Source organism: Emys orbicularis, chromosome 22, assembly GCF_028017835.1.
Source record: "Emys orbicularis isolate rEmyOrb1 chromosome 22, rEmyOrb1.hap1, whole genome shotgun sequence".
Lineage (NCBI taxonomy): Eukaryota > Metazoa > Chordata > Testudines > Emydidae > Emys > Emys orbicularis.
This window is the reverse complement of record NC_088704.1, coordinates 17,438,415-17,460,971: the sequence shown is the minus strand read 5'-3', so window position 1 is coordinate 17,460,971 and position 22,557 is coordinate 17,438,415. Positions and strand designations below refer to the sequence as shown.

The 22,557-nt window shown below is 37.2% G+C and overlaps 1 protein-coding gene across 2 annotated transcripts in view; it reads left to right on the top strand.

Moving 5' to 3' along the window:
• The window catches only part of NADK (NAD kinase), a 31,261-nt gene extending 9,997 nt beyond the window's left edge, over positions 1–21,264 (top strand). The window contains exons 3-12 of one of the 2 annotated variants that reach the window (XM_065421221.1): positions 4,011–4,094; positions 11,226–11,355; positions 11,821–11,929; positions 12,186–12,271; positions 12,593–12,695; positions 13,871–14,025; positions 14,615–14,714; positions 16,155–16,312; positions 17,553–17,635; positions 20,420–21,264. In XM_065421221.1, the coding sequence (XP_065277293.1) occupies positions 4,011–4,094; positions 11,226–11,355; positions 11,821–11,929; positions 12,186–12,271; positions 12,593–12,695; positions 13,871–14,025; positions 14,615–14,714; positions 16,155–16,312; positions 17,553–17,635; positions 20,420–20,450 (1,039 nt within the window). In that variant the 3' untranslated portion in view covers positions 20,451–21,264. Of the gene's footprint in view, positions 1–4,010; positions 4,095–11,225; positions 11,356–11,820; positions 11,930–12,185; positions 12,272–12,592; positions 12,696–13,870; positions 14,026–14,614; positions 14,715–16,154; positions 16,313–17,552; positions 17,636–18,941 lie in introns of both variants that reach the window. The other variant, XM_065421220.1, reaches the window with a different exon arrangement.
• Positions 21,265–22,557: the final 1,293 nt, after the last annotated feature.

Below are 22,557 nucleotides of genomic sequence, written 5' to 3'. Positions count from 1 at the left end.
TCTTAATTTGTTTCCATTTTCTTTTGTTTAGTTTGCTCTCTGATGGATAGAAATTGCTCTGAAACTACAATCTATCTTTGCAGTCAGGGATATATATCCATTCGTGGTTTGAATGAGGTTTACTACTTAAAAATATATTTCATTAATTAAGTCACTCTTTGGCTGGTTTTGTGATACTTTCACCACCAGTTCAAAGGAACTTGTAAAATGTCAAATTAAAATTATCTTAGATTTGCTGTGCAGTATTTGTAACTGAGTACTTCTCTCTATGTATCAACTTAGCAGGCTCTCTCTCCACACAGTTCAATACATTTCTAAAGCACATTAGTACATTATAACTAGAATAGAAAATGTTAGTAATACCTTCTTATCTCTATTCACTTAATAAAAGAATCTTATCCTTTGATTAAATGGCACATGTATTCGATCCTGATAACACCCTTACCTAAAACCTATTTTAATTATATAGTGCCTTAGAAAGATGTACATGGTGCTGTACATTGGGTAAATTGTATCAAATATGAATTTCTTCATCAGAGTTGAGGATCTGATCCTCTTAAGCTTCTGAGCTGCTTCTACTCTCAATGAATGCCACAGGAGTTGAGGTTATGATCCAGCATGCAGGATCAGGTCCTTAAAGATACAAATCCATACAGTGCACAATGTTGTAATACTGCAAACACGTAGAGTTGTGTATAACTTTCATTGCTTTAATGCCATGTGGGAACAGAGGTATTTAGAGGTTGCCCTTTGTAGGAGGAGCAGGAAGGAGTTTCTTTCATGCCACTCTTTAAGGTTTGATAAAATATGCAGGTGAAAGGGACAGAACAATTGGGGGGGGGGGGAGAATTTGAGTGGAGTGGAAGCTGTGGGAGGGGACATAGGCAAGGGAATAGTTTACTATCCTAATTTAAAATATGATCATTTCAAAATGTATGGAGACTTTTTATCAGTGCTGCCTTCATTCCCCTACACATACTTGTAATTCTTGTTCATCCTTAATATACTATTCAGAAATAGTGTAATTAAAGTCCTTGTATGTTTGTTTTTCTTCTTGCTAATAATAGAATAAATAAGGATAAGTATAAAAATATCTGTTAATGTCTCCTCCTTCGATAGGCTCAGCAATGCTTGAAATTTATACTAATACATTGTACTGACACATCAGTTAAGTCACCTTGAAGAAGAGTTCTGTGTAAACTCAAAAGTTGTCTTTCTCACCAACAGAAGTTGGTCCAATAATAGATATTACTTCACCCATCATGTGTCTCTGATATCAATAAATGCAGTTTTATTGGCCTGCTGGAAAGGGAGAAATTGTTATTTATTTTTATTAGTAGAATACAAATTTTATTCAAACTTTTTAAAAAATGTGGAAATAACAGGATGTCACCACAATCACTTGCTTGTATGTTGTATCTCTTTCTTCCACTATTCATCTAATTTTGTATTTTGGCAGATTGTAAATTCTCTGGGGCTGGGAATGAGTCAGCACATTACATGAATTAATCAGGAACAGGAGAGGCATATTTCCCTGTTGTCACTTTTCAGTGGGAATGACTATAATGCTTATGGTAACATTTACATAATGCTTTACAATCATTAGCTAATTGTTCCAATAGATATGGGAGGTAGGTAAACTTCATTCACATTTTACAGGTTGGGGGAGGCGGGTGGAAGCTGAGGCAGAAAGGTTGTGACTTCTCCAAGGTAAACTTGTGTTAGAACTGGTATTAGTCCCACGTTCAGGCCACTGGACTATGCCCCTTTTTGTTTGAGGCTAAATTGAAATTCAGAACTCAAATTTCCATTGGAGGTGTAATGCAGGAATAGTTAATCTAATCCTTCTATTAAATGTACAAAACAAAAATCAGAACCTTTTGCAATTACACTGGAAATGCTTGCCCCAATTCTTCACTCATTTGGGTATGTTTGGTATCTTACTCTGCAAAGTTTTGCAAGTTACTGCCTCAACGACATTGCCGAAGACCTGAAAATGTATCCAGGCATGGTGAATTTTATCAAAAATGGTTATCAAGGATCACACTGCATGTCTCAGTTTAAAACATAGGGTACTTTTTAAATATGCATACCTGTTAAGAATATATTTTTAGGGGTGGGTGTTGTGTATCTATACAATATGTATCAATCATTTTGCATAGCTTATTAGTTCTAAAATTGGATACTATTGCCTTTTCTGTAGGATCTGCTTTAACAAAGGTGTAGTGTTTTAAGAAAATTAGGAAACAAGTGTGCTGAATTAGGATGAATGTGTTTGTGGTTATATGGACTGAAGTCCTTTGGGAACTGATTCAAGGCAGTCTTTACAGCTGTCTAATCATAAAAACTACCAGTTACTGCAGTGTCTCCCTGGAGCATGGCCTGAGAAAATAAAAAGATATGAAAGAATAGGTTTTGGTCTTTGGCTTTGAAGTTCTGAATGTGTATCTACAGCTGTTTTGTATGTTGTTTGTTTGGAGAACACTTAATTTGTGCTAAAATACTTTTATCATTTAAAGTGCATATGTCCTAAGATCCGGTATGAAGGAAGCCCTGGTAGCTGTCCTTCTTAGCATTTTAAATATTTAACTAGGCACACTTGTTCTGTTGCAAAATGTTTAGTGAAGGCCATGAAACTATTGAACTATATAACAAAGACAGAACACAGACGTTGTTTTTTGTTTGTTTGTTTGTTTGTTTGTTTTGCTGGGCAATATTACAACTGGAATATATGTGCTGTTTTGCTTGTCTTTTAGTAAAGCCTTCTTCAAAAATTTGCTGAGAGTCTCCTGTAGCGTAGTGTCTTAATGTTGTGCTGTAACTTCAGGAACTTTGCTGCACTACCTAAAAAGCTGTAATCACCTGGTCGATCCAACAGCTGAACACTCTTTAATTCTCTATATCAGGGGTCGGCAACCTTTCAGAAGTGGTGTGCCGAGTCTTCATTTATTCACTCTAATTTAAAGTTTCGCATGCCAGTAAAACATTTTAACGTTTTTAGAAAGTCTCTTTCTATAAATCTATAATATATAACTAAACTATTGTTATCTTATTTACTTTATATACATTTAAAATGTTTAAGAAGCTTCATTTAAAATTAAATTAAAATGCAGAGCCCCCCGGACTGGTGGCCAGGACCCGGGCAGTGTGAGTGCCACTGAAAATCAGCTTGCGTGCCGCCTTTGGCACGCGTGCCGTAGGTTGCCTACCCCTGCTCTAGATTCTTATTGTTGGTGGTTGTTGCTTAAGTATTGGTTTAGGATTCATGTTGTGTGATTGGAAAAACCTGTCTACTAGTCATTCATATTCTTTACAGTAGTTTGGAAAAAAAAACCCTAAAAGGTGACTTTCAAGAATTATGTATTTTTAATTCTGATATGGGAGTTTAGTTTTTTAACAATGTATGCTTTCACTTTTCACACTGTCAAGAAGAATTTGAAGTTTATATTGTTGATTTTAGTCTTTCGTTTTTATGCTTAAGACTTGATTGTCACAGTCAAGTGAGTTTGATCTTCACCTACTATCTCTAGTGGACTTTTGTCCCATTACATAACAGCACATCTACTAGCCTTTGCTCAGGAGAAAACCAGGACTGAAATAACAGGAATGTTGCGGGTCAGGATTGACGTGCACTGGCAGAACTGTGTAGGCGAAACTTCACTGTCACTCTGGCATTATTGAGTTTGTGGTGTTTCCTGTGTAGGGAATGGAGGTGAAGCTGGAACAAGTCAAGTAAGTCTGTTTGGTACAGTACTAGGATACTAGAAGGGTAGTAGTATTTCTACATGCTATACACGGACTAGATGAGCTTTTACTAATGCTTCAACTGCAATAATCACTGAAGTCAGAATTACACTGACTTGCTGATCAGCTGCATACTGAGACTTTAGAAGTGTAATTTCCCCCACCCTTCTTTTTTACCATAACTACTTCAAAGACACAGGTAATTTGGATAATGAAGTAGGAATGAATTATATTCCGCATTTCCTTACATGTGTTTCATTTTTCAGGAGGACACGCTCCTTGCATGGACCATGCCCAGTGACCACATTTGGACCAAAGGCATGTATGCTGCAAAACCCTAAAACTATAATGTAAGTACCTCTTTTTCAGATGCACGGTATTATCGTCCTACATTCAGGAGAATATCTTGGTCTGTCTTTTTAATCAATATCCACTGTATTTTACCCGGTGCTTAAACAAAGATTTTTTCAGTTAGCTTAAGAAGTACCTGTGTAGGGTCTGATGCAGCCAAAAATCTATGTACCATTTGCACCACACAAGCCCTGAAAAATCATCTTGTGAAGAGGACAGATAGTGTATATTGAACTGGACTCTTAAAAGTAAAATCAGTGTGCCTATTGGCTTAATCTTTGTGATTTGGAAAAACATATAAATACAGTCTTGTAAAGTCATTGGTATACCCACCTTATATCTCTTTGTGATTCATATTTTTTTGTCAACTTAAAAATCACACTTACGCAGTATCTCACAGTCATATTTCTGCTTCTCCCCATGTTTAACTAGCTTTTCTTGTGCTGTTACTGACAGCAGCCAGTTATCTGGGTTATATTTCTTTAGGGGTTGCTTTAACAAAGTGTTTCAGGAATACACCACTTTCTTCCCAGCTCTGCAATCATATCAGCCAACTCCCTCAGCACCCTTGGATACATTAGATGCGGACCCATGGACTTGTGTATGTCCTGCTTTTCTAAATAGTCCTTATCCTGTTCTTTCACCACTGAGGGCTGCTCACCTCCTCCCCATGCTGTGCTGCCCAGTTTAGCAGTCTGGGAGCTGACCTTGTCTGTGAAGACCGAGGCAAAAAAAAGCATTGAGTACTTCAGCTTTATCCACATCATCTGTCACTAGGTTCAGTAAGGGTCCCACATTTTCCCTGACTACCTTCTTGTTGCTGACATACCTGTAGAAATCCTTCTTGTTACTCTTCAGATCCCTTGCTAGCTGCAACTCTAATTGTGCTTTGGCCTTCCTGATTACACCCCTGCATGCTCGAGCAATATTTTTATAGTCCTCTCTAGTCATCTGTCCAAGTTTCCACTTCTTGTAAGCTTCCTTTTGTATTTAAGCTCACCGAAGATTTCTCTGTTAAGCCAACTTGGTCGCCTGCGATATTTGCTATTCTTTCTGCACATTGGGATGGTTTGTTCCTGCTCCTCCTCCTGGTCACTGCTGCCCAGGTTGCCACCCACTTCTACTTCTCCTACCATTTCTTCCCTGCTTGCCCTAGTTGATTCCTCCAGCACTTGCACCAGGAAGTTGTCCCCAACACTCTCCAAAAACTTCCTGCCTTAAACATTGTTAGCAAAGTTGGAAGTCCTGGTGAATGCAGAGGGCAGGTGTAGTACCTGAAACTGCTTTTAACTAATTTTCTAAAACATTAACTAGCTTTCAAATTGACAATGTCCCTTCATGTCCAAGGTTATGCAGTTTTGTTTTAGTCTCTGTTTCTCTAGCAAATTTTCTGTAGTGGCTTTGTTTGTATTGCTGTAGTCAAGTTACCTCCAAGTTTCCTCTATTAATGCTTTGTGTTTAAAAGTTTATAATGCAATTGTTGCTTTTATAGCAACTTAGCTATTTTTTTTTTTTTAAATGAATTGTTGTAGGTCTGACCCACTGCAGCATGTTGCGCTGCCATTATTGTGGTCATAGACTGCCACACTCTGATAGTATTCTTTTCTAGACTGGTGAAAACTGGCTTTGTATTGGAGGTTAAAGATCCAGAATTGGAGGATATAAATGTGGCTTGGCAAAATTATTCTAAATTTCATACCTAAGCATTTGATGGTTGATCTAATCAAAATATGTAATACCTCAATTAAATAAGTAATCTTAATGTATTTCTAAAATAGTTTGATCTCGTAGTACAGCTTCTCTAAAGATACATTTGTCAGGATTCTTTGGTTTTTAGCTTCTTAGCAGAATTACAACTGAATAACTTGTAACAACTTGTCCTTATTTATATATAGGGTATAGTATATTTATGGCCCACATTTGCCAATAAGTTTATTTCCAGTTGGCAAAGGGCATGAGCCATTTCACTTAGAATAATGCAGGGAATTCAAACAGTATTAAGTACATTAGTTATATTCTGGGAAGTCACACATAATCTGTAATTCTTGGTATCTGATGTGAATTACATAGAAAAGAACTTTTGTCAGGGCCGCCCAGATGATTCAGGGGGCCTGGGGCAAAGCAATTTTGGGGGCCCCTTCCATAAAAAAAAGTTTCAATACGATAGAATACTATATTCTCGTGGGGGTCCCTGTGGGGCCTGGGGCAAATTGCCCCACTTCCCCCCTCTTCCCCCCCCACCCCCCCCCCCGGGCAGCCCTGACTTTTGTCACTGATGGAGATTGAGCTTCATTGGAAGGGATTCTTTTTTTAGAACAATACTATCTGATAGTGATGGAATCCTTCTTCATTGATTTGAAGTTTAAAGTTATAATGGAGAGAATTGTTTTCTGTAAAGAATCTCAATATCATGTGAATTTGAGGAGTAGTAGATGTTTGAAAATTGAGGCTGTTGGTGTTTTTACCAGATTTCTTTCTCATCCTTTATTTTATTCTTTATTGTTGGCATTCTTGTGTTACTCTACCTATAAACTGGCATTTTTCTCCATTTAAAGACTGGGGGGACACAAAGATTTGCATAGGCATTGTGAAGTGCAGAAACTGCTAATTGGTATCATAGTGTGGTAAACACTTCCCCTGTGCTTCTCAAGCTACATCTACACTACAGGGGGGGGTCGATTTAAGATACGCAAATTCAGCTACGTGAATAGCGTAGCTGAATTCGACGTATTGCAGCCGACTTACCCCGCTGTGAGGACGGCGGCAAAATCGACCTCCGCGGCTTCCCGTCGACGGCTCTTACTCCCACCTTCGCTGGTGGAGTAAGAGCGTCGATTCGGGGATCGATTGTCGCGTCCTGACGGGACGCGATAAATCGATCCCCGAGAGGTCAATTTCTACCCGCCGATTCAGGCGGGTAGTGTAGACCAGGCCTTAGTTTCAAGCTGATAGTTCTAGAGTTACAATACTTTAGGTGCATGCTCATGAATTGAAGCGTTTTGCCTGTGACACCTGCTGTAGGTGAAACTAAGCTCAACCAGGCAATTTTGCTTATCTCATGCTCTGCTGGTAAAGTTAGTGCAGAAACAAGGCATTACTTCAATTCTTCAGGTGGTGTCGGCCAGTGGACATCAGTTGCATAGCATAAAAATAATGCCTATTTCTCTTGAGCAGACACTGAATTCATTCCTAATTTCGTAAATAGGAGTGGGATGAGAGAGAAGATAAATACCAATTTGGACTAACCATCTTGGTAAATATCTCTTTAAAATAAGTTGGTGGGTGCACTGTTGTTCTAATTTTTAATTTAAAAATTTACAAAGTGAAGTGATCTGGATTTTTAAATGTGCATTTAAAGTAGTAATTTTTCCGCAGTGTGTTGGTGATTTTTCCAGTGAGGGTGTGGAGGAAATTGTAATGTGTAGGCAGGTCTTTAACTTCCTTTCGCCCTCTGTCAACAGGAGTCTGTGGCTCTGATTGTAATTTGTTTAAAATTTTGCTTACATCATGTATTTCACCACCTGATTGTGGCAAATATACTCCTCCCCATGGGCTGACTCAGAGCTGTACAGTATAATGATAGCATGTCAAGATTAGTCCAGTACAGAGACTGTAGGCAGTACTAAGAGCACTCTGATTGCCAAGAAAAAGACAGCTCATGCAGTGTTCAGAATTGCTGGGGAGATAAGGACATTCTCAGGTCATACGAGAGAAAGGCTGTTTAGAAATCTAAACTGTAAATGATAGTTTCAGCTTTTAAGAATTGTATTTTTAAAGTCAGATTTTTTTCCAGATTGTCATTTAAAATACTTTCAGCAAGAGGAATGTAACAGAAAATCCTAGAATAGAGTGCAAAGGCAGCAGTTGGTATAAAAGCACAAAATCTGAGTCTTTTTACATTGCTAGTGTTTGACAGAATTGAAGAGTTTGTTTGTGGAAAAGCTATTGAAATGACTGAATGGAATAAATTTTAATGAAATCAAATACTGTATTTTTGTTTAAATACTATATTTTTGGTAGCTTTTAGGCTCAGTTAAACTTTTTTGAAAGGGGTTTTTGCAAATGAAAGACATTAGGATGCGTCTAAATACTTTTTTGTAGCACTTTGATAAGGAATTTTTCTGTGAAGCAGCAAAAACATTTTATCAGGACTATTTGAAACATTCAACTGGATATCTACTTCAGACAAAAATGATTTGTTTAAGGTAGCAGTTCAGTTAAAAATGATTAGGTCAAGGCCTTTTCTGGAGTTTTCTCTCGAGCACTTGCACGACTTTTGAAGAAAGCCATGAAAATCTTTAAGCATGTTATGAATGATCCCTCATTTAATAGATTTGCTTGGAAATGGTGAGTACAGTGAAATAATAAACTGTTTGTCTTGTTTGTTTGAATAAAGTCCATATGAGTTCTGATGTGTTCTCAGATTACTAAGTGACATGGTAATGATACAATCTGCAGTTCTTACAGCTGACAGAGAACCAGCCTGATTATGTTGAAATGTCTTTATCCTGTCGCTCTCTGTTACAGATATGAGGATATTCTAATTTACTTTCTGAAAATGTGTAGAGGAGAAACAATACTGTTTCCTTCGTGGTCATTAATGTTGAAAATGACTTGTAAAATTTGAATCCCTTTTCCCTTTGCAATTGTTTTTGCAGCAATTAAAAATTAATCTCAAATGTGCTGCTTGTGACTTTTCTTCATTGTTCAGTTCCTTACTCCTTCAGGATTTATTTTTAAAAACAGTTCAGTTAGAAGTTGGATGGTGAAATTGGAGGAGATTTGAAAGTGTATAGTTACCTTAGTTTGTGATAACCTTTGAAACTAAATACTTTGTCTTCAAAACTGAAACATCTAATAGGATTAAATATAGTGGAGAAAAGGATGGAGGAAACTGAAGGCCTTGTAGATGGTATGGGGTACATGAGTTCTGATCCCTGTTCTCACCTTTACATTCTGTTGTTACATCTATATAAAAAAAATACAGTACTGTTTATGTCAGTGACTATGTACTTGGTGTTTTGGTATCTCACTACAGTCTGTAGTTAATGCTATATATCTACATACAATATACGTATAAGCAATTCTGGATATAGGAGCTGATCTTTTCAGCTTTTATTTTGCAATTCAGGATAGCTTAATGAAACTTTGATCCTATGTATGTTGGAGATGCCGGGAGGTATAAAACAGCTGTGTTTGTTTTAACCCTCGATCTTCCAAAAGATGGCTATTCCAAATCTATTTGCAAATTTGGCTTGTTCAGCCTTTGCATTAATCCACTTTTCTGCCTAGATTACATCTACAGCAGGTGGAAAAAGATGAGATGCTTATAAACTGCTAAGCACAAATGTGAAATTATTTACTTAGCTTTAGACATTCATGCTAAAGAAATAGAGCAGAATGTAGATGTGTTCCCTAAATCAGCTAAATGTATTATGGAGCCACAGTTGTTGCCTCATATTTAGGGTTACAATTGAGGTTCCATTACAGATTTTTCCCTCCCAAAAAATCCACAAAAAGTTATATTGGTCTAATTGTTAGATTAGATCTGAGGCTAAGGTTGTTTCTGTAAAATTAGAAGTGAGTTTGACAAACTGAAAAGTGAATTGGATAGTAAAAGTCTTTTTTAAAGGAAAATATGCACTCTTATACAGCAAGAACCTTAGTGAAGTTTTTGTGTAGGAATAGAATAACTTGAACAGCTGTTTAAGCTAATTAGTTATTCCTTCTGAATAGCACTATTGTAATATCTCTGAAGAGGAAATATAAAATGTTTACGTAGGGAACTTCCCAGACTAGAGCTGAAATGTTTAAAACTTCCCTTTACAACTCTTGACAAGTTTTGGTTTTAATTATTTCAGATTGAGAGTCTCATTGATTAAAATGCTTTCACTCTTTTTACTCTACTGTCGTTTTGGATGAATTTGATGGCTATGTTCAAGTCTGAAGAAAAACTGTAGGATTGATGATCTGTAGGATTTAAAATTGAGCTATAAATGGTTTTGGCTGAAGCTTGGTATATAAATTGGAGTGGCTGTATCAAAATACTAAGGGAAACATGCCTTTAAAATAATTGAGAGAAAACTGTTTACTGTTCTTTAGATTGATATAGACCCATGCTGAATATTATAGTGTTGGATGAAAAGCATAGGTAGTCTTTCATGTTACTGCGCTCCCAGATTTACAATTGAATGCTTCACCACTCTGATAGTCCAAGTGGAATGGCCTCTAATGCAAGAGATGGGGAGCACAGTTGCTGGAAGTCTGTTTGTGTATGTCTACACAGCAACTACACACCTGTGGGTGGCCCGTGCCAACCGACTTCGACTCATGGGGCTTGGGCTGCAGGGCTGTTTCAGGGTTGTGTAGACTTCTGGGCTCAGGCTGCAGCCCTGGCTCTGGAACCTGCAAGGCGGGAGGTTCCCAGAGCTTGGGCTGCAAGCCAAGCCCAGAAGTCTACACAGCTATGAAACAGCCCCGCGACCCTAGCCTAAGTCAGCTGGCATGGGCCAGCCATGGGTACCTACTTGCTGTGTAGACACCACCCTTAGTGGAGTGGTTTGTAGTTCAAGAAAGGGCTTTAGTAGCTATCATTATGCTCCCAGCAGAAACAAAGGACCCATGTTCTCAAACTTCTCTAGCATGTTTGAACCTGCAGGAGTGGGCACCTTAATATTACTTGAGTCTGTCAACTCAGTGGGGAAATAAGAATTGCTATACTGGGGCAGAAAAATGGTCCCTCTAGTCAGAACCCTATACAGTATAAAGCAGTGCTGTTTGGCTCCAAGAAAACCGCTTTAATTATAAATCACTGTATAATTGTTTAGTTGCATCTTTCCGGACCTCTCATGATTAAAACTTAGAATGTTTTCTTAATAAAGACTGAACAGAATGTTCTCAATGAAAAGTGCAATCACATATTTGCTGAAAGCTGGTGTGGCGTTGCATTGTAGCCAGTCTGATCTCTTTACTAGATTAAATTTAGCTATCGTATTAAGGTTTTTCATGATTTATTCATCTCTCTTTTAGTCCAGCATACTTTGACTAAAGGGGACTGTTAACTTGATGGTCATGAAATTACAATCCATTTTCCCACATATAATAATTATACTGTTGATTTCCCTCCACAGGCATATTCAGGACCCAGCAAGTCAGCGGTTGACATGGAACAAACCTCCAAAGAGTGTCCTTGTTATCAAAAAGATTCGCGATGCCAGTCTGCTCCAGCCTTTTAAAGAACTCTGTGTATATCTTACTGAGGTAATTCAAATAAATAATGAACAAATGAATACATAAGTCAATACATATAGAGAACAACAGAAATAATAAATTGTTAAACTTTAAAACAAGTGACTCTCTTGCTATAAGAGCTCAGCTTAATTTAGCTTAAAGGAATCTGCTTCTTTAACATAGATGAATAGGGTAAAATATTCATTTCATTATGCCTTGAGAAAAATATTAGCAAACATTACCATATCACAAGCATGTAATGAAAATTCCAAAGTTTAGTGTCATTAATTCAATCGTTATGTGGCCTTCATATGACAATAAGTGTAATGCTTAAATGCTACAGGATTGTAACAATACATACAGAAGTAGGCAATCAGTCTTGTAATATTTTACATCATTATATGTTTTAAACTAATAGAATATTGCTGAGGGTCAGGCACTTGTCATTTCATTAGCAGATTTTTTTTTTTTAGTAAATAATTATGCTTCTTTTAGGAGAACAACATGATAGTTTATGTAGAAAAAAAAGTGCTAGAAGACCCAGCCATAGTTAATGATGATAATTTTGGACCAGTGAAGAAGAAATTTTGCACTTTCAGAGAAGGTACAGTAATGATTTCTTAAAATCTAGGTTTACTGCCTTTTAATCCTGTTTCCTTAGTGATCCATTCAAATGAATCAGAATTGTCTGATGGAAACCTATTTTTGATAAACCCATGTAGCTGTTGTTTTGATAGCCTGCTGTCAATTATTTACACTTGTAAATTAGCATCAGTGTGCTGCACCAAATTTACATCCATAAATTTAAACCTTTGATACATTATGTAAATTAAACCTTTATTGTCAATGTTATCCTCTAGATTATGATGATATCTCCAATCAGATAGACTTTATCATATGCCTGGGAGGAGATGGTACCTTGCTTTATGCTTCTTCACTTTTTCAGGTGAGTCCTATAGGGAATAGTTATTAGAGGTCCTCTCCCTAAACAAGTCCTCTATATGTTAGAAACAGTCTTGAAGTTTTCTGCCATGTTGTGTTTATTTTATTCTGCTCCTGCCAAGTCTCCCCTTCTCATCCAAAAAGCATGAGAGCTACTTAGGTGGATTATACCTTTTGTTTTTACTATTATGCACAACTGAAGTAAAACCCGTAATTAAGATATTTGCAGACAGATTGGGCTGTAATATGGTACCTCTTACACATTAAAAAGCATGGAAATAACATAACTGTTTGATTTGTGCAACATTCTTCTTTCTATTGACAGGGTAGCGTACCTCCAGTTATGGCTTTTCATCTGGGATCTCTTGGATTTCTCACCCCCTTTAACTTTGAGAACTTTCAGTCCCAAGTTACTCAAGTTATAGAAGGTAAGTCTTCTAATGTCTTTGCTGCTTTTTAGAGAGTTATCCTTTATTTGTCTTGTTAGAGTTTTTCTTTAAAATAGGACTCAGCTGAACTATCAAAAATAAATACATAGATATTTTATTAACTTTCAATATTGTTTTCCTCACTTATTTGTAAAGTTGGAATGGTCCAGAAATCACTTCTTGGTTATGGTATGTAAGGAAAGAATATAGAACTAATGTTTTGCACAATTTATGAATATAAAATGCAAAAACCTAGATCTAATGGCATGGACATACTCTAGATGACCCAACCACCTGTAACTTCTCTGTTTTTGTAAACAATGCCATATTAAAATGGTAAGAAATCAAGCATCCAAAAGTCAGAAAATTCAAAAAATTAAAGTTTCTTCTAGAATGTTATTTTGTGACTCTAATATAGCCAATTATATTGATATATATTGATATGTTGTTAAATAGTAAACTGTTCAAGTTTACATGGAGTATGGAAAAATGCGTGTGACTGAGTTAGCACTGAAGGAAAAATCTTAACTTTTGAAGTTTGACTCTTAAGTGCTTGATTTCTCAACCTGAAAGTTGCATTTACAGTAGTTCTTGGTATTTAAATTGTGTTTGAAATAAAATAAAATAAAAAAAACTGATGCCACTGGTCGCTGGGAAATACAGCTGCTCAGCTTGCACCCCAAAATTAAGACATCCAAACATGTTAACAGAATTCTCATGTTGCTAAATTGTTGTCTTTCATAGTTCATACCTTTTTAAAAATGAACTGATTGTCTTCATGCTTGTCTTACTTACATCTCCCTGAGGATTATCAAACAAGCCAACTACAAAGTTTCTATCTTCAGCTGCTTTAGGTTATGTACATGTAAATTCTCAGATTTCTCATTAGAACATATGGGGGAAAGTGGGTTTTTATGCTTATGTTATTCAAATTTGACTCAAGTTTTGCTCATTCCTACAAAAAAAATTCTATTTTTAATTAAGACAAAGGATGGAAAATTCTCCTGCAAAAGAAACTTGAGAACATTATTAGCAACTGAAAAATGGGGGGAAACATTTCACAGTGAATACTACCAGCTTGCTGTGAAAATAGTGCAGTTCCTGATAATGTAGTAGGTGCCACTCTAGTGTGTGTGTGTGGTATTTGTTTTTCTTCACTTATTTTTTTCTTATAGGAAATGCAGCGCTTGTTCTCCGGAGCAGACTGAAAGTGAAAGTAGTAAAGGAACACAGAGAGAAGAAGACATTGATACAAAATGGTATTGAAGAAAATGGAGTGATCTCTACAAGTCTAGAGATGGAAATGGGCAAGCATATCATGCAATATCAGGTCTGAATAGCATAAAACGGGAAATAAGCAAAAGAACTAAGAAATAATTCACTCTTCACTTGAGATAATCTCCAGTTCTCTTTTGTGTACTGTATCTACACCCAATTATATTAACCCAGTATTATGACACCTATGATATCTGATTCCACATAATTTCCAGAATGGTTACTAAAGCTAATGAAAAAAGGGTGGGTGGAGTGTGCAGAAGCAACCTCATTGTGTTTAATTTCTGTAATATTCTGTATCTGCACCAGAGGTTTCCTTACTTTTTGAAAACCAAGAAATTACTTAGAGTAATCTTTACCACTGAATCTCCCACTAATTCATATAAGCAAAGGGAAAATCTATCAACGCTAATGGAAACTGGCTTTTGGAAAGTAATTTTTGATCCACTGCACCAAATAATCATTACAACTGGTGATCACTAAAACAAAAGTATGTCTCTCCAAGACTAAGCTAGACTGACATTGTAATGGGGTGGGGAGGGTGTTAACCTTTCAGAGATCTGGGAGACATACTTAACTGATCACTTGTCAAATATTATGCTGCCAGGGAAATAACTAACTAGTGGTATTGTACATTATGTCAGGTCCTAAATGAAGTTGTTGTGGATCGAGGTCCTTCCTCCTACCTTTCCAATGTGGATGTTTTTCTAGATGGACATCTCATAACCACAGTTCAAGGTGACGGTAAGGCCATTTCATAATCAAAAAGCTTACAGCCTGTTCCTGTCTTAATAGTATGAGGTAATCAGCTCTTATTTAGGTTGCTCCTACTTTTTTAAAAAAGGGTGCATTGTTTTATGAGGTAGAAATCAAGGCCTTGGCTTCTGCTCCTGGGTTGTTGAAAACTAGGTGTGCAGAGGAGTGGTGAGTTTCATTTAGACAATTGTTGCAGTCCATAGAGCAGCATTGAAAGCAGAAAAGAGGCTTACAGAGTGTATCTTATTATGTGGAGGCCTAGTGTCAAGTCACCACTTGTTTGTGTAGGGGAATTAGGGACAAAAGGCAAGGGGTGGGAGGGGGAGACGGTTGGGGAAGATCCTGGAGTTGAATGTCTGAGTTTGCTGAAATCTTAAGATCTTTTAATGAAGTCACTACTTATTTAATATTAGCACTTCACCTGCAAAACTCTTCAGAAACATTAATCCTCTTATCCCTCTAAGAAAAGTAAATATTATCTGCGTTATACAAAGGGGCAAGCTGAGGCACAGTAGTGCTGGCCAAATAGGGCCCGTTCTCCCCGGAGCTTACCCAATTACACCAAGGAGGCACGGAGAGCCAGGAAGACGGGTACCAAGTTCTTTATTGATCGATCAGCTGAGCGGGCGCTCTCATCGGCTCATGCCAGAAGAGAGACACACCTTACATGGCCGAACAGGCCCTTTTTATAACCAGTAACAAACAACTTAGCCTTCATCCTTTTGCGTCATTACGCTGACTTATGGATAATAGGTTACACAGGATACATATCTTACTTTTTGGGGAGGGGGATACAAGAGACATCTGTGGCGGATACATTTGTCATTAAGAAGGGAAAACAAGGTACATTTGCTGACCCTTTGCACTAAAAACCTTGAGGAGATATGGGGAAACAGCTGCATATACTTGTGAGCCAAGTGAGCCAATTAAATTGATTAACAAATAACAAATAGCTAACATGATTAAATGCAAGGTTGAATGCACGTCCTTAGTTCTACTTAGGTCTTTAGGCCTTTTCCATCAGATCTTTAGGCCTTTTCTATCAGTAGTTTTACATGACTCGCCCAAGGCTGCAGAGGTGTAGTCTGTGTCAGTGCTAGGATTGGGAAAGATGTTTCTGGCTTGCGGTCATGTGTTTATTACCACATCTGTCATATGAAATGCGAGTTGGTGGTTTAGGCCTTTCTATTTCACCAATTTAACTTTTTATAAGCAATCTTTTAAAGCATTTAGCTAAAAATTCCAGCCTCTACTACACCTGTGTTGAGTGGAGGAGAAATCCAGCTAATGACTAAAGTCAGAAAGAACTTTTTTTTTTTTTAGTATTTTCAAATGAAGGAAGTGCAACAGTCCTGTTTCTTAGCCTCCTTTTAAATAACAGCATCGAGCCAAGCAGCCACACGGATAAAACTCTTGTTCCCTTCACAGGCGTGATCGTCTCCACACCAACTGGTAGCACGGCTTATGCGGCTGCAGCGGGAGCATCAATGATTCATCCAAATGTTCCTGCAATAATGATCACCCCAATCTGCCCTCACTCACTGTCCTTCAGACCCATTGTTGTTCCTGCAGGAGTTGAGCTCAAGGTTAAATTGTGTTCCTTCGTTTTTTAGAGTTAGAAACTTATGGAGATAACTGTTGAATGTGTTCATTATTATCCACCATGCCAAAACATGACTGAATACTGTAGAACTTTGTCAAGTACTCTTGAAGCAACATATACTTGTTTAGAAGAATAAACTTCTAGACCATGAATCTCCACTGACTTGCACCCTATATAGTCATCTGTACCTATGCAAAGTGGGTGTAAATACACTACCATTCTAATTAGTAATAGTGTTTTATATCCATTTTGCATAGATGTAGATGACTACACAAGGTGAAAGGCAGTGAAGGATCAGACCCTAGTGTCAAAAGTCTTTCACGGGTGTGTAGTGAAAGTGCTATTAGCACATCTGTTATAAACTCTTTGTCTTTTACTACTGTGGTTAAATATAGTTCTGCAGAAAAATTTGGCAGGCAAGGTCTTGGTACAGAGTGGATTTTGTTTTCACAAATACATTTTTGAGTTCAAAAAAATGCCAGGTGTTTTGTGTTTGTTAATTTATATAACTGAAACAGTTGTATAGTAATGTATAATATGGAAGTTTTGGGCTATTTCTTAGAGGGGTGTGGGGCAGAAAATGTGGCCAGGAGAGTGAGCATGCTGGGTGGAGTTTAAAGAAATGGTAAGTTTGTATTTCATGGATTTGTTGTTTATTAATGGCATCTCTATAAACCCACAATTATCTACACAGTAGATGATAATGCTATTATGGTGGTAGTTGATCACTTCATGGCATCTCTTATTTAAAAGAAAAACTGTCTTAAATTTGCAAGCCTTAGATTCACCCTGCATCAAAATTCAAATTTATTATTCTAGAATGCAGATTAGACTCTGTTCTGTGGAGAATTTCATAATCTCATCTCATTGAATTGGGTCATGTATTGACTTTTATATCAAGCTCAGGTCTTTTGTAACTGGAATGCCTTTGGTAAATCAGCTTATTGCCATCATTAGGAAAAGGCTCCAATGTACATATAACAAGGGGACGTATATGTTGCACATGAAGTAAACTGTATATAAAATATTAAACTTTTATCCATAATATGCCAAACCTTTCAGTAAAAAATGGCAGGAGAGGAAGCTAAATTTCAGTACAACAATTAGATCACTGAAGAGTAATAACAAAAGTGTAATATTCAGGGGAGTGCTTCCTCTTTGCCCTTTAGCTACAAAAGTTCTTATTATTTCATTCTTGAGTCTTCTGCTTTTCTCTTCCTCAGATCATGCTGTCCCCTGATGCCAGGAACACAGCATGGGTTTCATTTGATGGGAGGAAGAGACAGGAAGTCTGCCATGGAGACAGGTGAAGATTTTTCTTTGACTGTTATGACCTTCCTTCATAATATTGACACAAGTATCTGCGGCCACACTTTCAAACTTGGGTTATAGTAGGCAAATGATTGAGGCTTTATGATAGGCCATCATGACCCTTAAATTTCAAGCTGAATTAAAAATTCAGGCATTGTTTCAGGCATTTTCTCACTTGAAAAAAAAAATTTTCAATCACATTTTAAAAGCAAAGGAAGTGTCAGGAAAAATCATACACACATTACTTAATGCATGTCCTTAAAGAATTCTGTGGACTTCAACTTATGGTCCTGATCATGAGACCTGTTGAGCCCAGTGAGGTGAATGTGAGTTTCATGTACTCTGTACCTCTCAGGATAAGACCATGTTTGTGTCCTGTGCCATTGGCGAAGCTGATAAAACATCATAAAGAGCAGATGCATCCCTTTGTTGTGCTCAAACGTATACAACAGCAGATGCATTGATGGAGTCTTGCTACGTTCAGTGACAGGATTCTGCAGCTCATGAGACACAGTGCTGTGGCTGAAAGGACTTAACCTCTTGATAGATACAATGAAATGTGAGAGCCCAGAGAGGATACGCTAAGAAAAAAACCCAAATTGTCTTCTGCTCAGTGTGGTGTTTTCCATGGTAGGCCAGTCATGCTGTGTGACACACTGCCTTTGTTTCATATTTGTGGGCAGGCAGGGAATTGGAAAATTGCCAGGCTCTTGCATTTGGAGTCTTCTGAATTGCCCTGACCACTTGAAAAATGGAGGGGACGGACAGATTAGGTGAACAGCAAGACTCGGAGATCCCAATCTTAGATTTGGTGATTGGTCCTTTAGTAGAAAAGTTAGACTCTAGTATTTGTTGCCCTTATTTTTGAAATTTGAGGATCATGGTGACAGTTTAATATTTTAAGGTGTTAAATTTTGAGTTGGTCTGAAGGTGAGGTGCTTAAACCCCAGCAAGGGGTAAGATGAGAGAGGATCACGGGCAAGGCAGGTTGGCCTAGAACCCTCTGCTCCCAAGAGCTTTGCTTTACAGAATCTCTCAACATTTGTAAAGCACTCTGCTCATTGTATTATTTAGGCACTGTGCCCCATCTTTGTCACCCCCAGACTTTGGAAACTGACCATTCTCCAAAGGATTGAATGCTTAGTGATGTAGCCAGTGTCCCAAGGGTGTATTTTTAAAAAAAGAAAGAAAGATAGATAAATCTGGGAATCCAGGACTGTTTGATTCTGTAACCACAAATGTACAGTTTTACTACCATTTATCCTCCCTCTTTACTAACTGAGGGTATTCCTGTATTTCAGTATTAGCATCACTACCTCTTGCTATCCCCTCCCTTCGATCTGTTTCCGAGATCCTGTGAGTGACTGGTTTGAAAGCCTGGCTGAGTGTTTACACTGGAATGTTCGGAAGAAGCAAAATCACTTTGCTGTTGAAGAAGAATTTTGAATGTCGACACCTAATGAGACTCATGGGAACTTAAAATGGCAGTATCCCTTGTATAAAAATGTTTGTTCAGCCTAGGGGGAATAGACCAATACATATATTTTTAAATAGTGATGTACCTCACTCATATCAGTCTGCTCTGCTGATGCCCAGAAATTATCATGTTGCTTCCTGTCTCCTGAGAATAGGAGTGGAAGAATTTAGAATCTGATTTTTTTTAAATTTATAATGGATTGGTATTTTTAATCAATATTAACACACAGATCTACAAACCACCTCAAACACAATTGTAACAAGTAATTTGCAGACTAGCATTATAGGTTGTACCCAGATACATAATAGAAAAATGGCGTTAAAATATTCGTTAATTTGGTAGATTTGTAATTCCGTGGTTAAGACTTCTCATCTAAAACTCAAAGGATTTTTTCTTTTTAAAATGCTCTTTGTTAACTTAAATGAATGCATGGTAGTCAAAATGTCTTCCCATCAGGTGAACTACTTAAATATTTTGCCTTTCCATAAAAATATAGTAACAATTAGGGGAAAGAACCACTATACAGATGCTCTTCAGATACAACTTACTATCAGAAATACAGATAGTTTTGTAAGTATTGAGAACCCTTTTTCTTTCTGTCCATTTGAACTAACATCATTTAGGGTCCCCATAGGCAGCATTGACAACTGCCTGGGTGGACAAACTGGTAAAGTGGCATACTTTTTTGTTGATGAGCTAATTATGCCTGAGCAGTTCCCTGCTTTTTGAGCATGTTTGTGACCCTTAGAAAAGGTTTGGGTTTTTTCTTCTCTCTTTTTAACCCTTTGGGATAAGCAGCAGCATTTGAGGTTGTAAACTACAGATTTTTCATCAAGTGCTCATTGTTGACCCAACAAGCAGAGTCTCTTCTAGGATGGCTGTATTGTTATTCGTTTGAACCACTAATTATGTTAGTCTCACATTCTATATTAGGATCTGAATGCTCTTCACGCCCATTGAAGATAAGTGTGCTCCTTTCAGGATTGAATTTTGAGTAGGGAGAAAAGGGATACTGCATTGATAGGCTGATCAGAAACAGGACACATTCCCAGCATAGTAGCAATGGTGCCTTCAGCACACTTCAAGATATTTTAAGTCTTGTATGTACTTTTTTAAGAGTCTTTCAAATGTTTCTAACCTGTTTATGTACATATTTTATTGTACATGCTTTTATGAAAACAAGTAGTTTGAAAAAAGGGTTTGTACTGCAATCACTTTTACTAAAAATCAAACTCAGTTATAATGTTTACATTTATGTTCTCTGTGGTGCAGTCTCTCATAACCATATTGTTCAAATCCTAGCATCTTCATGTATCTCTGCATAGACCATTAAAAGGGATGGAGGTTCTCTGCTAATCTTGAAGTCTACAGCATATTATTGCAGAGGAATCTGTGTCTTACTGATTAAGTGTGGGATTTCAAAGAAGCTCTATTGAACTTTCATGGTTGTCTTGCTCTTGTTAGTGTTTGTGCAGTCAGGGGTAACAATGGGAGATGTATTAATTCCCATGCTCTACCTACCCTGCAGTCCTCTGATTCATGGGCTAATGTCTTTTTTTGTTTTGTTTTTGCATGTTGCCCTGGTCTGTTTAATTTTGTCAAATCAAGGTGAGAGCACTCTGCATAAAGCAGCAGATTTAAACTCTCTGGTAATGGTGTAAATCACGCTAATATTGTGTTAATATAAATTCATGTTCAGTTTGTAAATGTTTTGTTAACTAGAATATTGGTTGAATTCCGTCTGGACCAGCAAAATTTGTGACACCCTTGAGTATGTTCAGACAGCTTTAGATCTTTGTTTTTCACTTGAATTTACAGTATAATGGTTATATCACTGTTTAAAGTTGCTTACGGGTTTTTTAGCCAACAAAGTATTCAATTTTCGAACACCTGTTTGCTTTCTGAGCTATAGAAACATATTTTGTTTTGGAAAAAGATACATTTCCCTATTTAAAAATGCAATAATTGAGAAAAGGAACAGAGTAGAGCCTTTAATTTTAAGATTTAGTATATAAATTTACTAAAATGAATGAGAATGGACAGAAGGCTTTGCTGGATAGGAAGTGAAAAAATAAACCATTTGAGAAAATGGTAAGGCAAAATAAGTAAAAATGAGCCTTATATAGAACAGCAGTTGTTGTTTTAAAAAAAAAAAAAAAAAAAAAAAAAAAAAAGCTAAAACCTAGCATTTTAGCACCTTTTTTATTTGTGCTTTTTTTATAATAGTAAATATCATTCATTACATGGAGCAAATTGTGGAACTTAAGTTTTCAATGTACATTTCATAAAATGTAATCTCTAAAACTGTATGTAACTACTCCCTCTAAATTTGACTTATGTTTCTTATTAAAATTAATCTAACATACACGGGCAGTTGCATTATTTGGCTCGGAGTGAAATTTCTTCATAGTTTTGCCTATGAAAGCCACCTTGATGACAAAAATCTGTGGATTGCTACACAGCTGAATAGAAAGAGCTACAATCATGAAAGTAACCTGGTGGATTTATGCTTCAGTTTTCACTTCGGACAAGATACTTAATCCTGTTTTCTTAACAGCTTTGCTTAAACAAAAAACCCCAAACAGTGAGTTGTATTTTAATACTTTAAGAATTTATCTAATTGTAAGAATGCCCCACCCCACCCCCACTCCCAAGACCCATCTCTCCTAATTGGCCGTACCCAAGCAGGTTACTAAGACCTCGTCTATGCTATACTAAAATGTTTTTGGTAACATAGCTATGTCAGCAAAAAGAACAAGGAGTACTTGTGGCACCTTAGAGACTAGCAAATTTATTTGGACATAAGCTTTCGTGGGCTAAAACCCACTTCATCGGATGCATGGAGTGGAAAATACAGTAGGAAGATATATATATATATATACACACACACACACACACACACACACACACACACACACACACACACACACACACACACACACAGAACATGAAAAAATGGGGGTTGCCATACCAACTCTAACGAGACTAATCAATTAAGGTGGGCTATTATCAGCAGGAGGAAAAAATAATAGCCCGCCTTAATTGATTAGTCTCGTTTTTGCTGATATAGACTAACACGGCTACCACTCTGATAGCTATGTCAGTTAGAGGCATTATTCTTCCGCCACCCCTTACTGATACAGCTATTCTGGCAAAAGCCCTAGTGTAGATGCAGTTATACTGGCAAAAAACTCCTTTTGCCAGTATAGCTTACTCTGTTTGTGGAAATGGTTTAAACTGTATCAGCAAAAGACCTCTTTTACTGAGACAAACTGCATCTCTACTAGCGTGCGGGTTGCTGGTGTAACTATACCGGCAAACCCTTTCATACGTAGACAGGGCCTAAGATTTGTAACTTACTCCTTTGAAAGGAAAAATGAGTTGGTGATCTCCAAAACTTAAAAAAAAGAAAAAGGAAAATGTAAGTTATTGAAGAACTA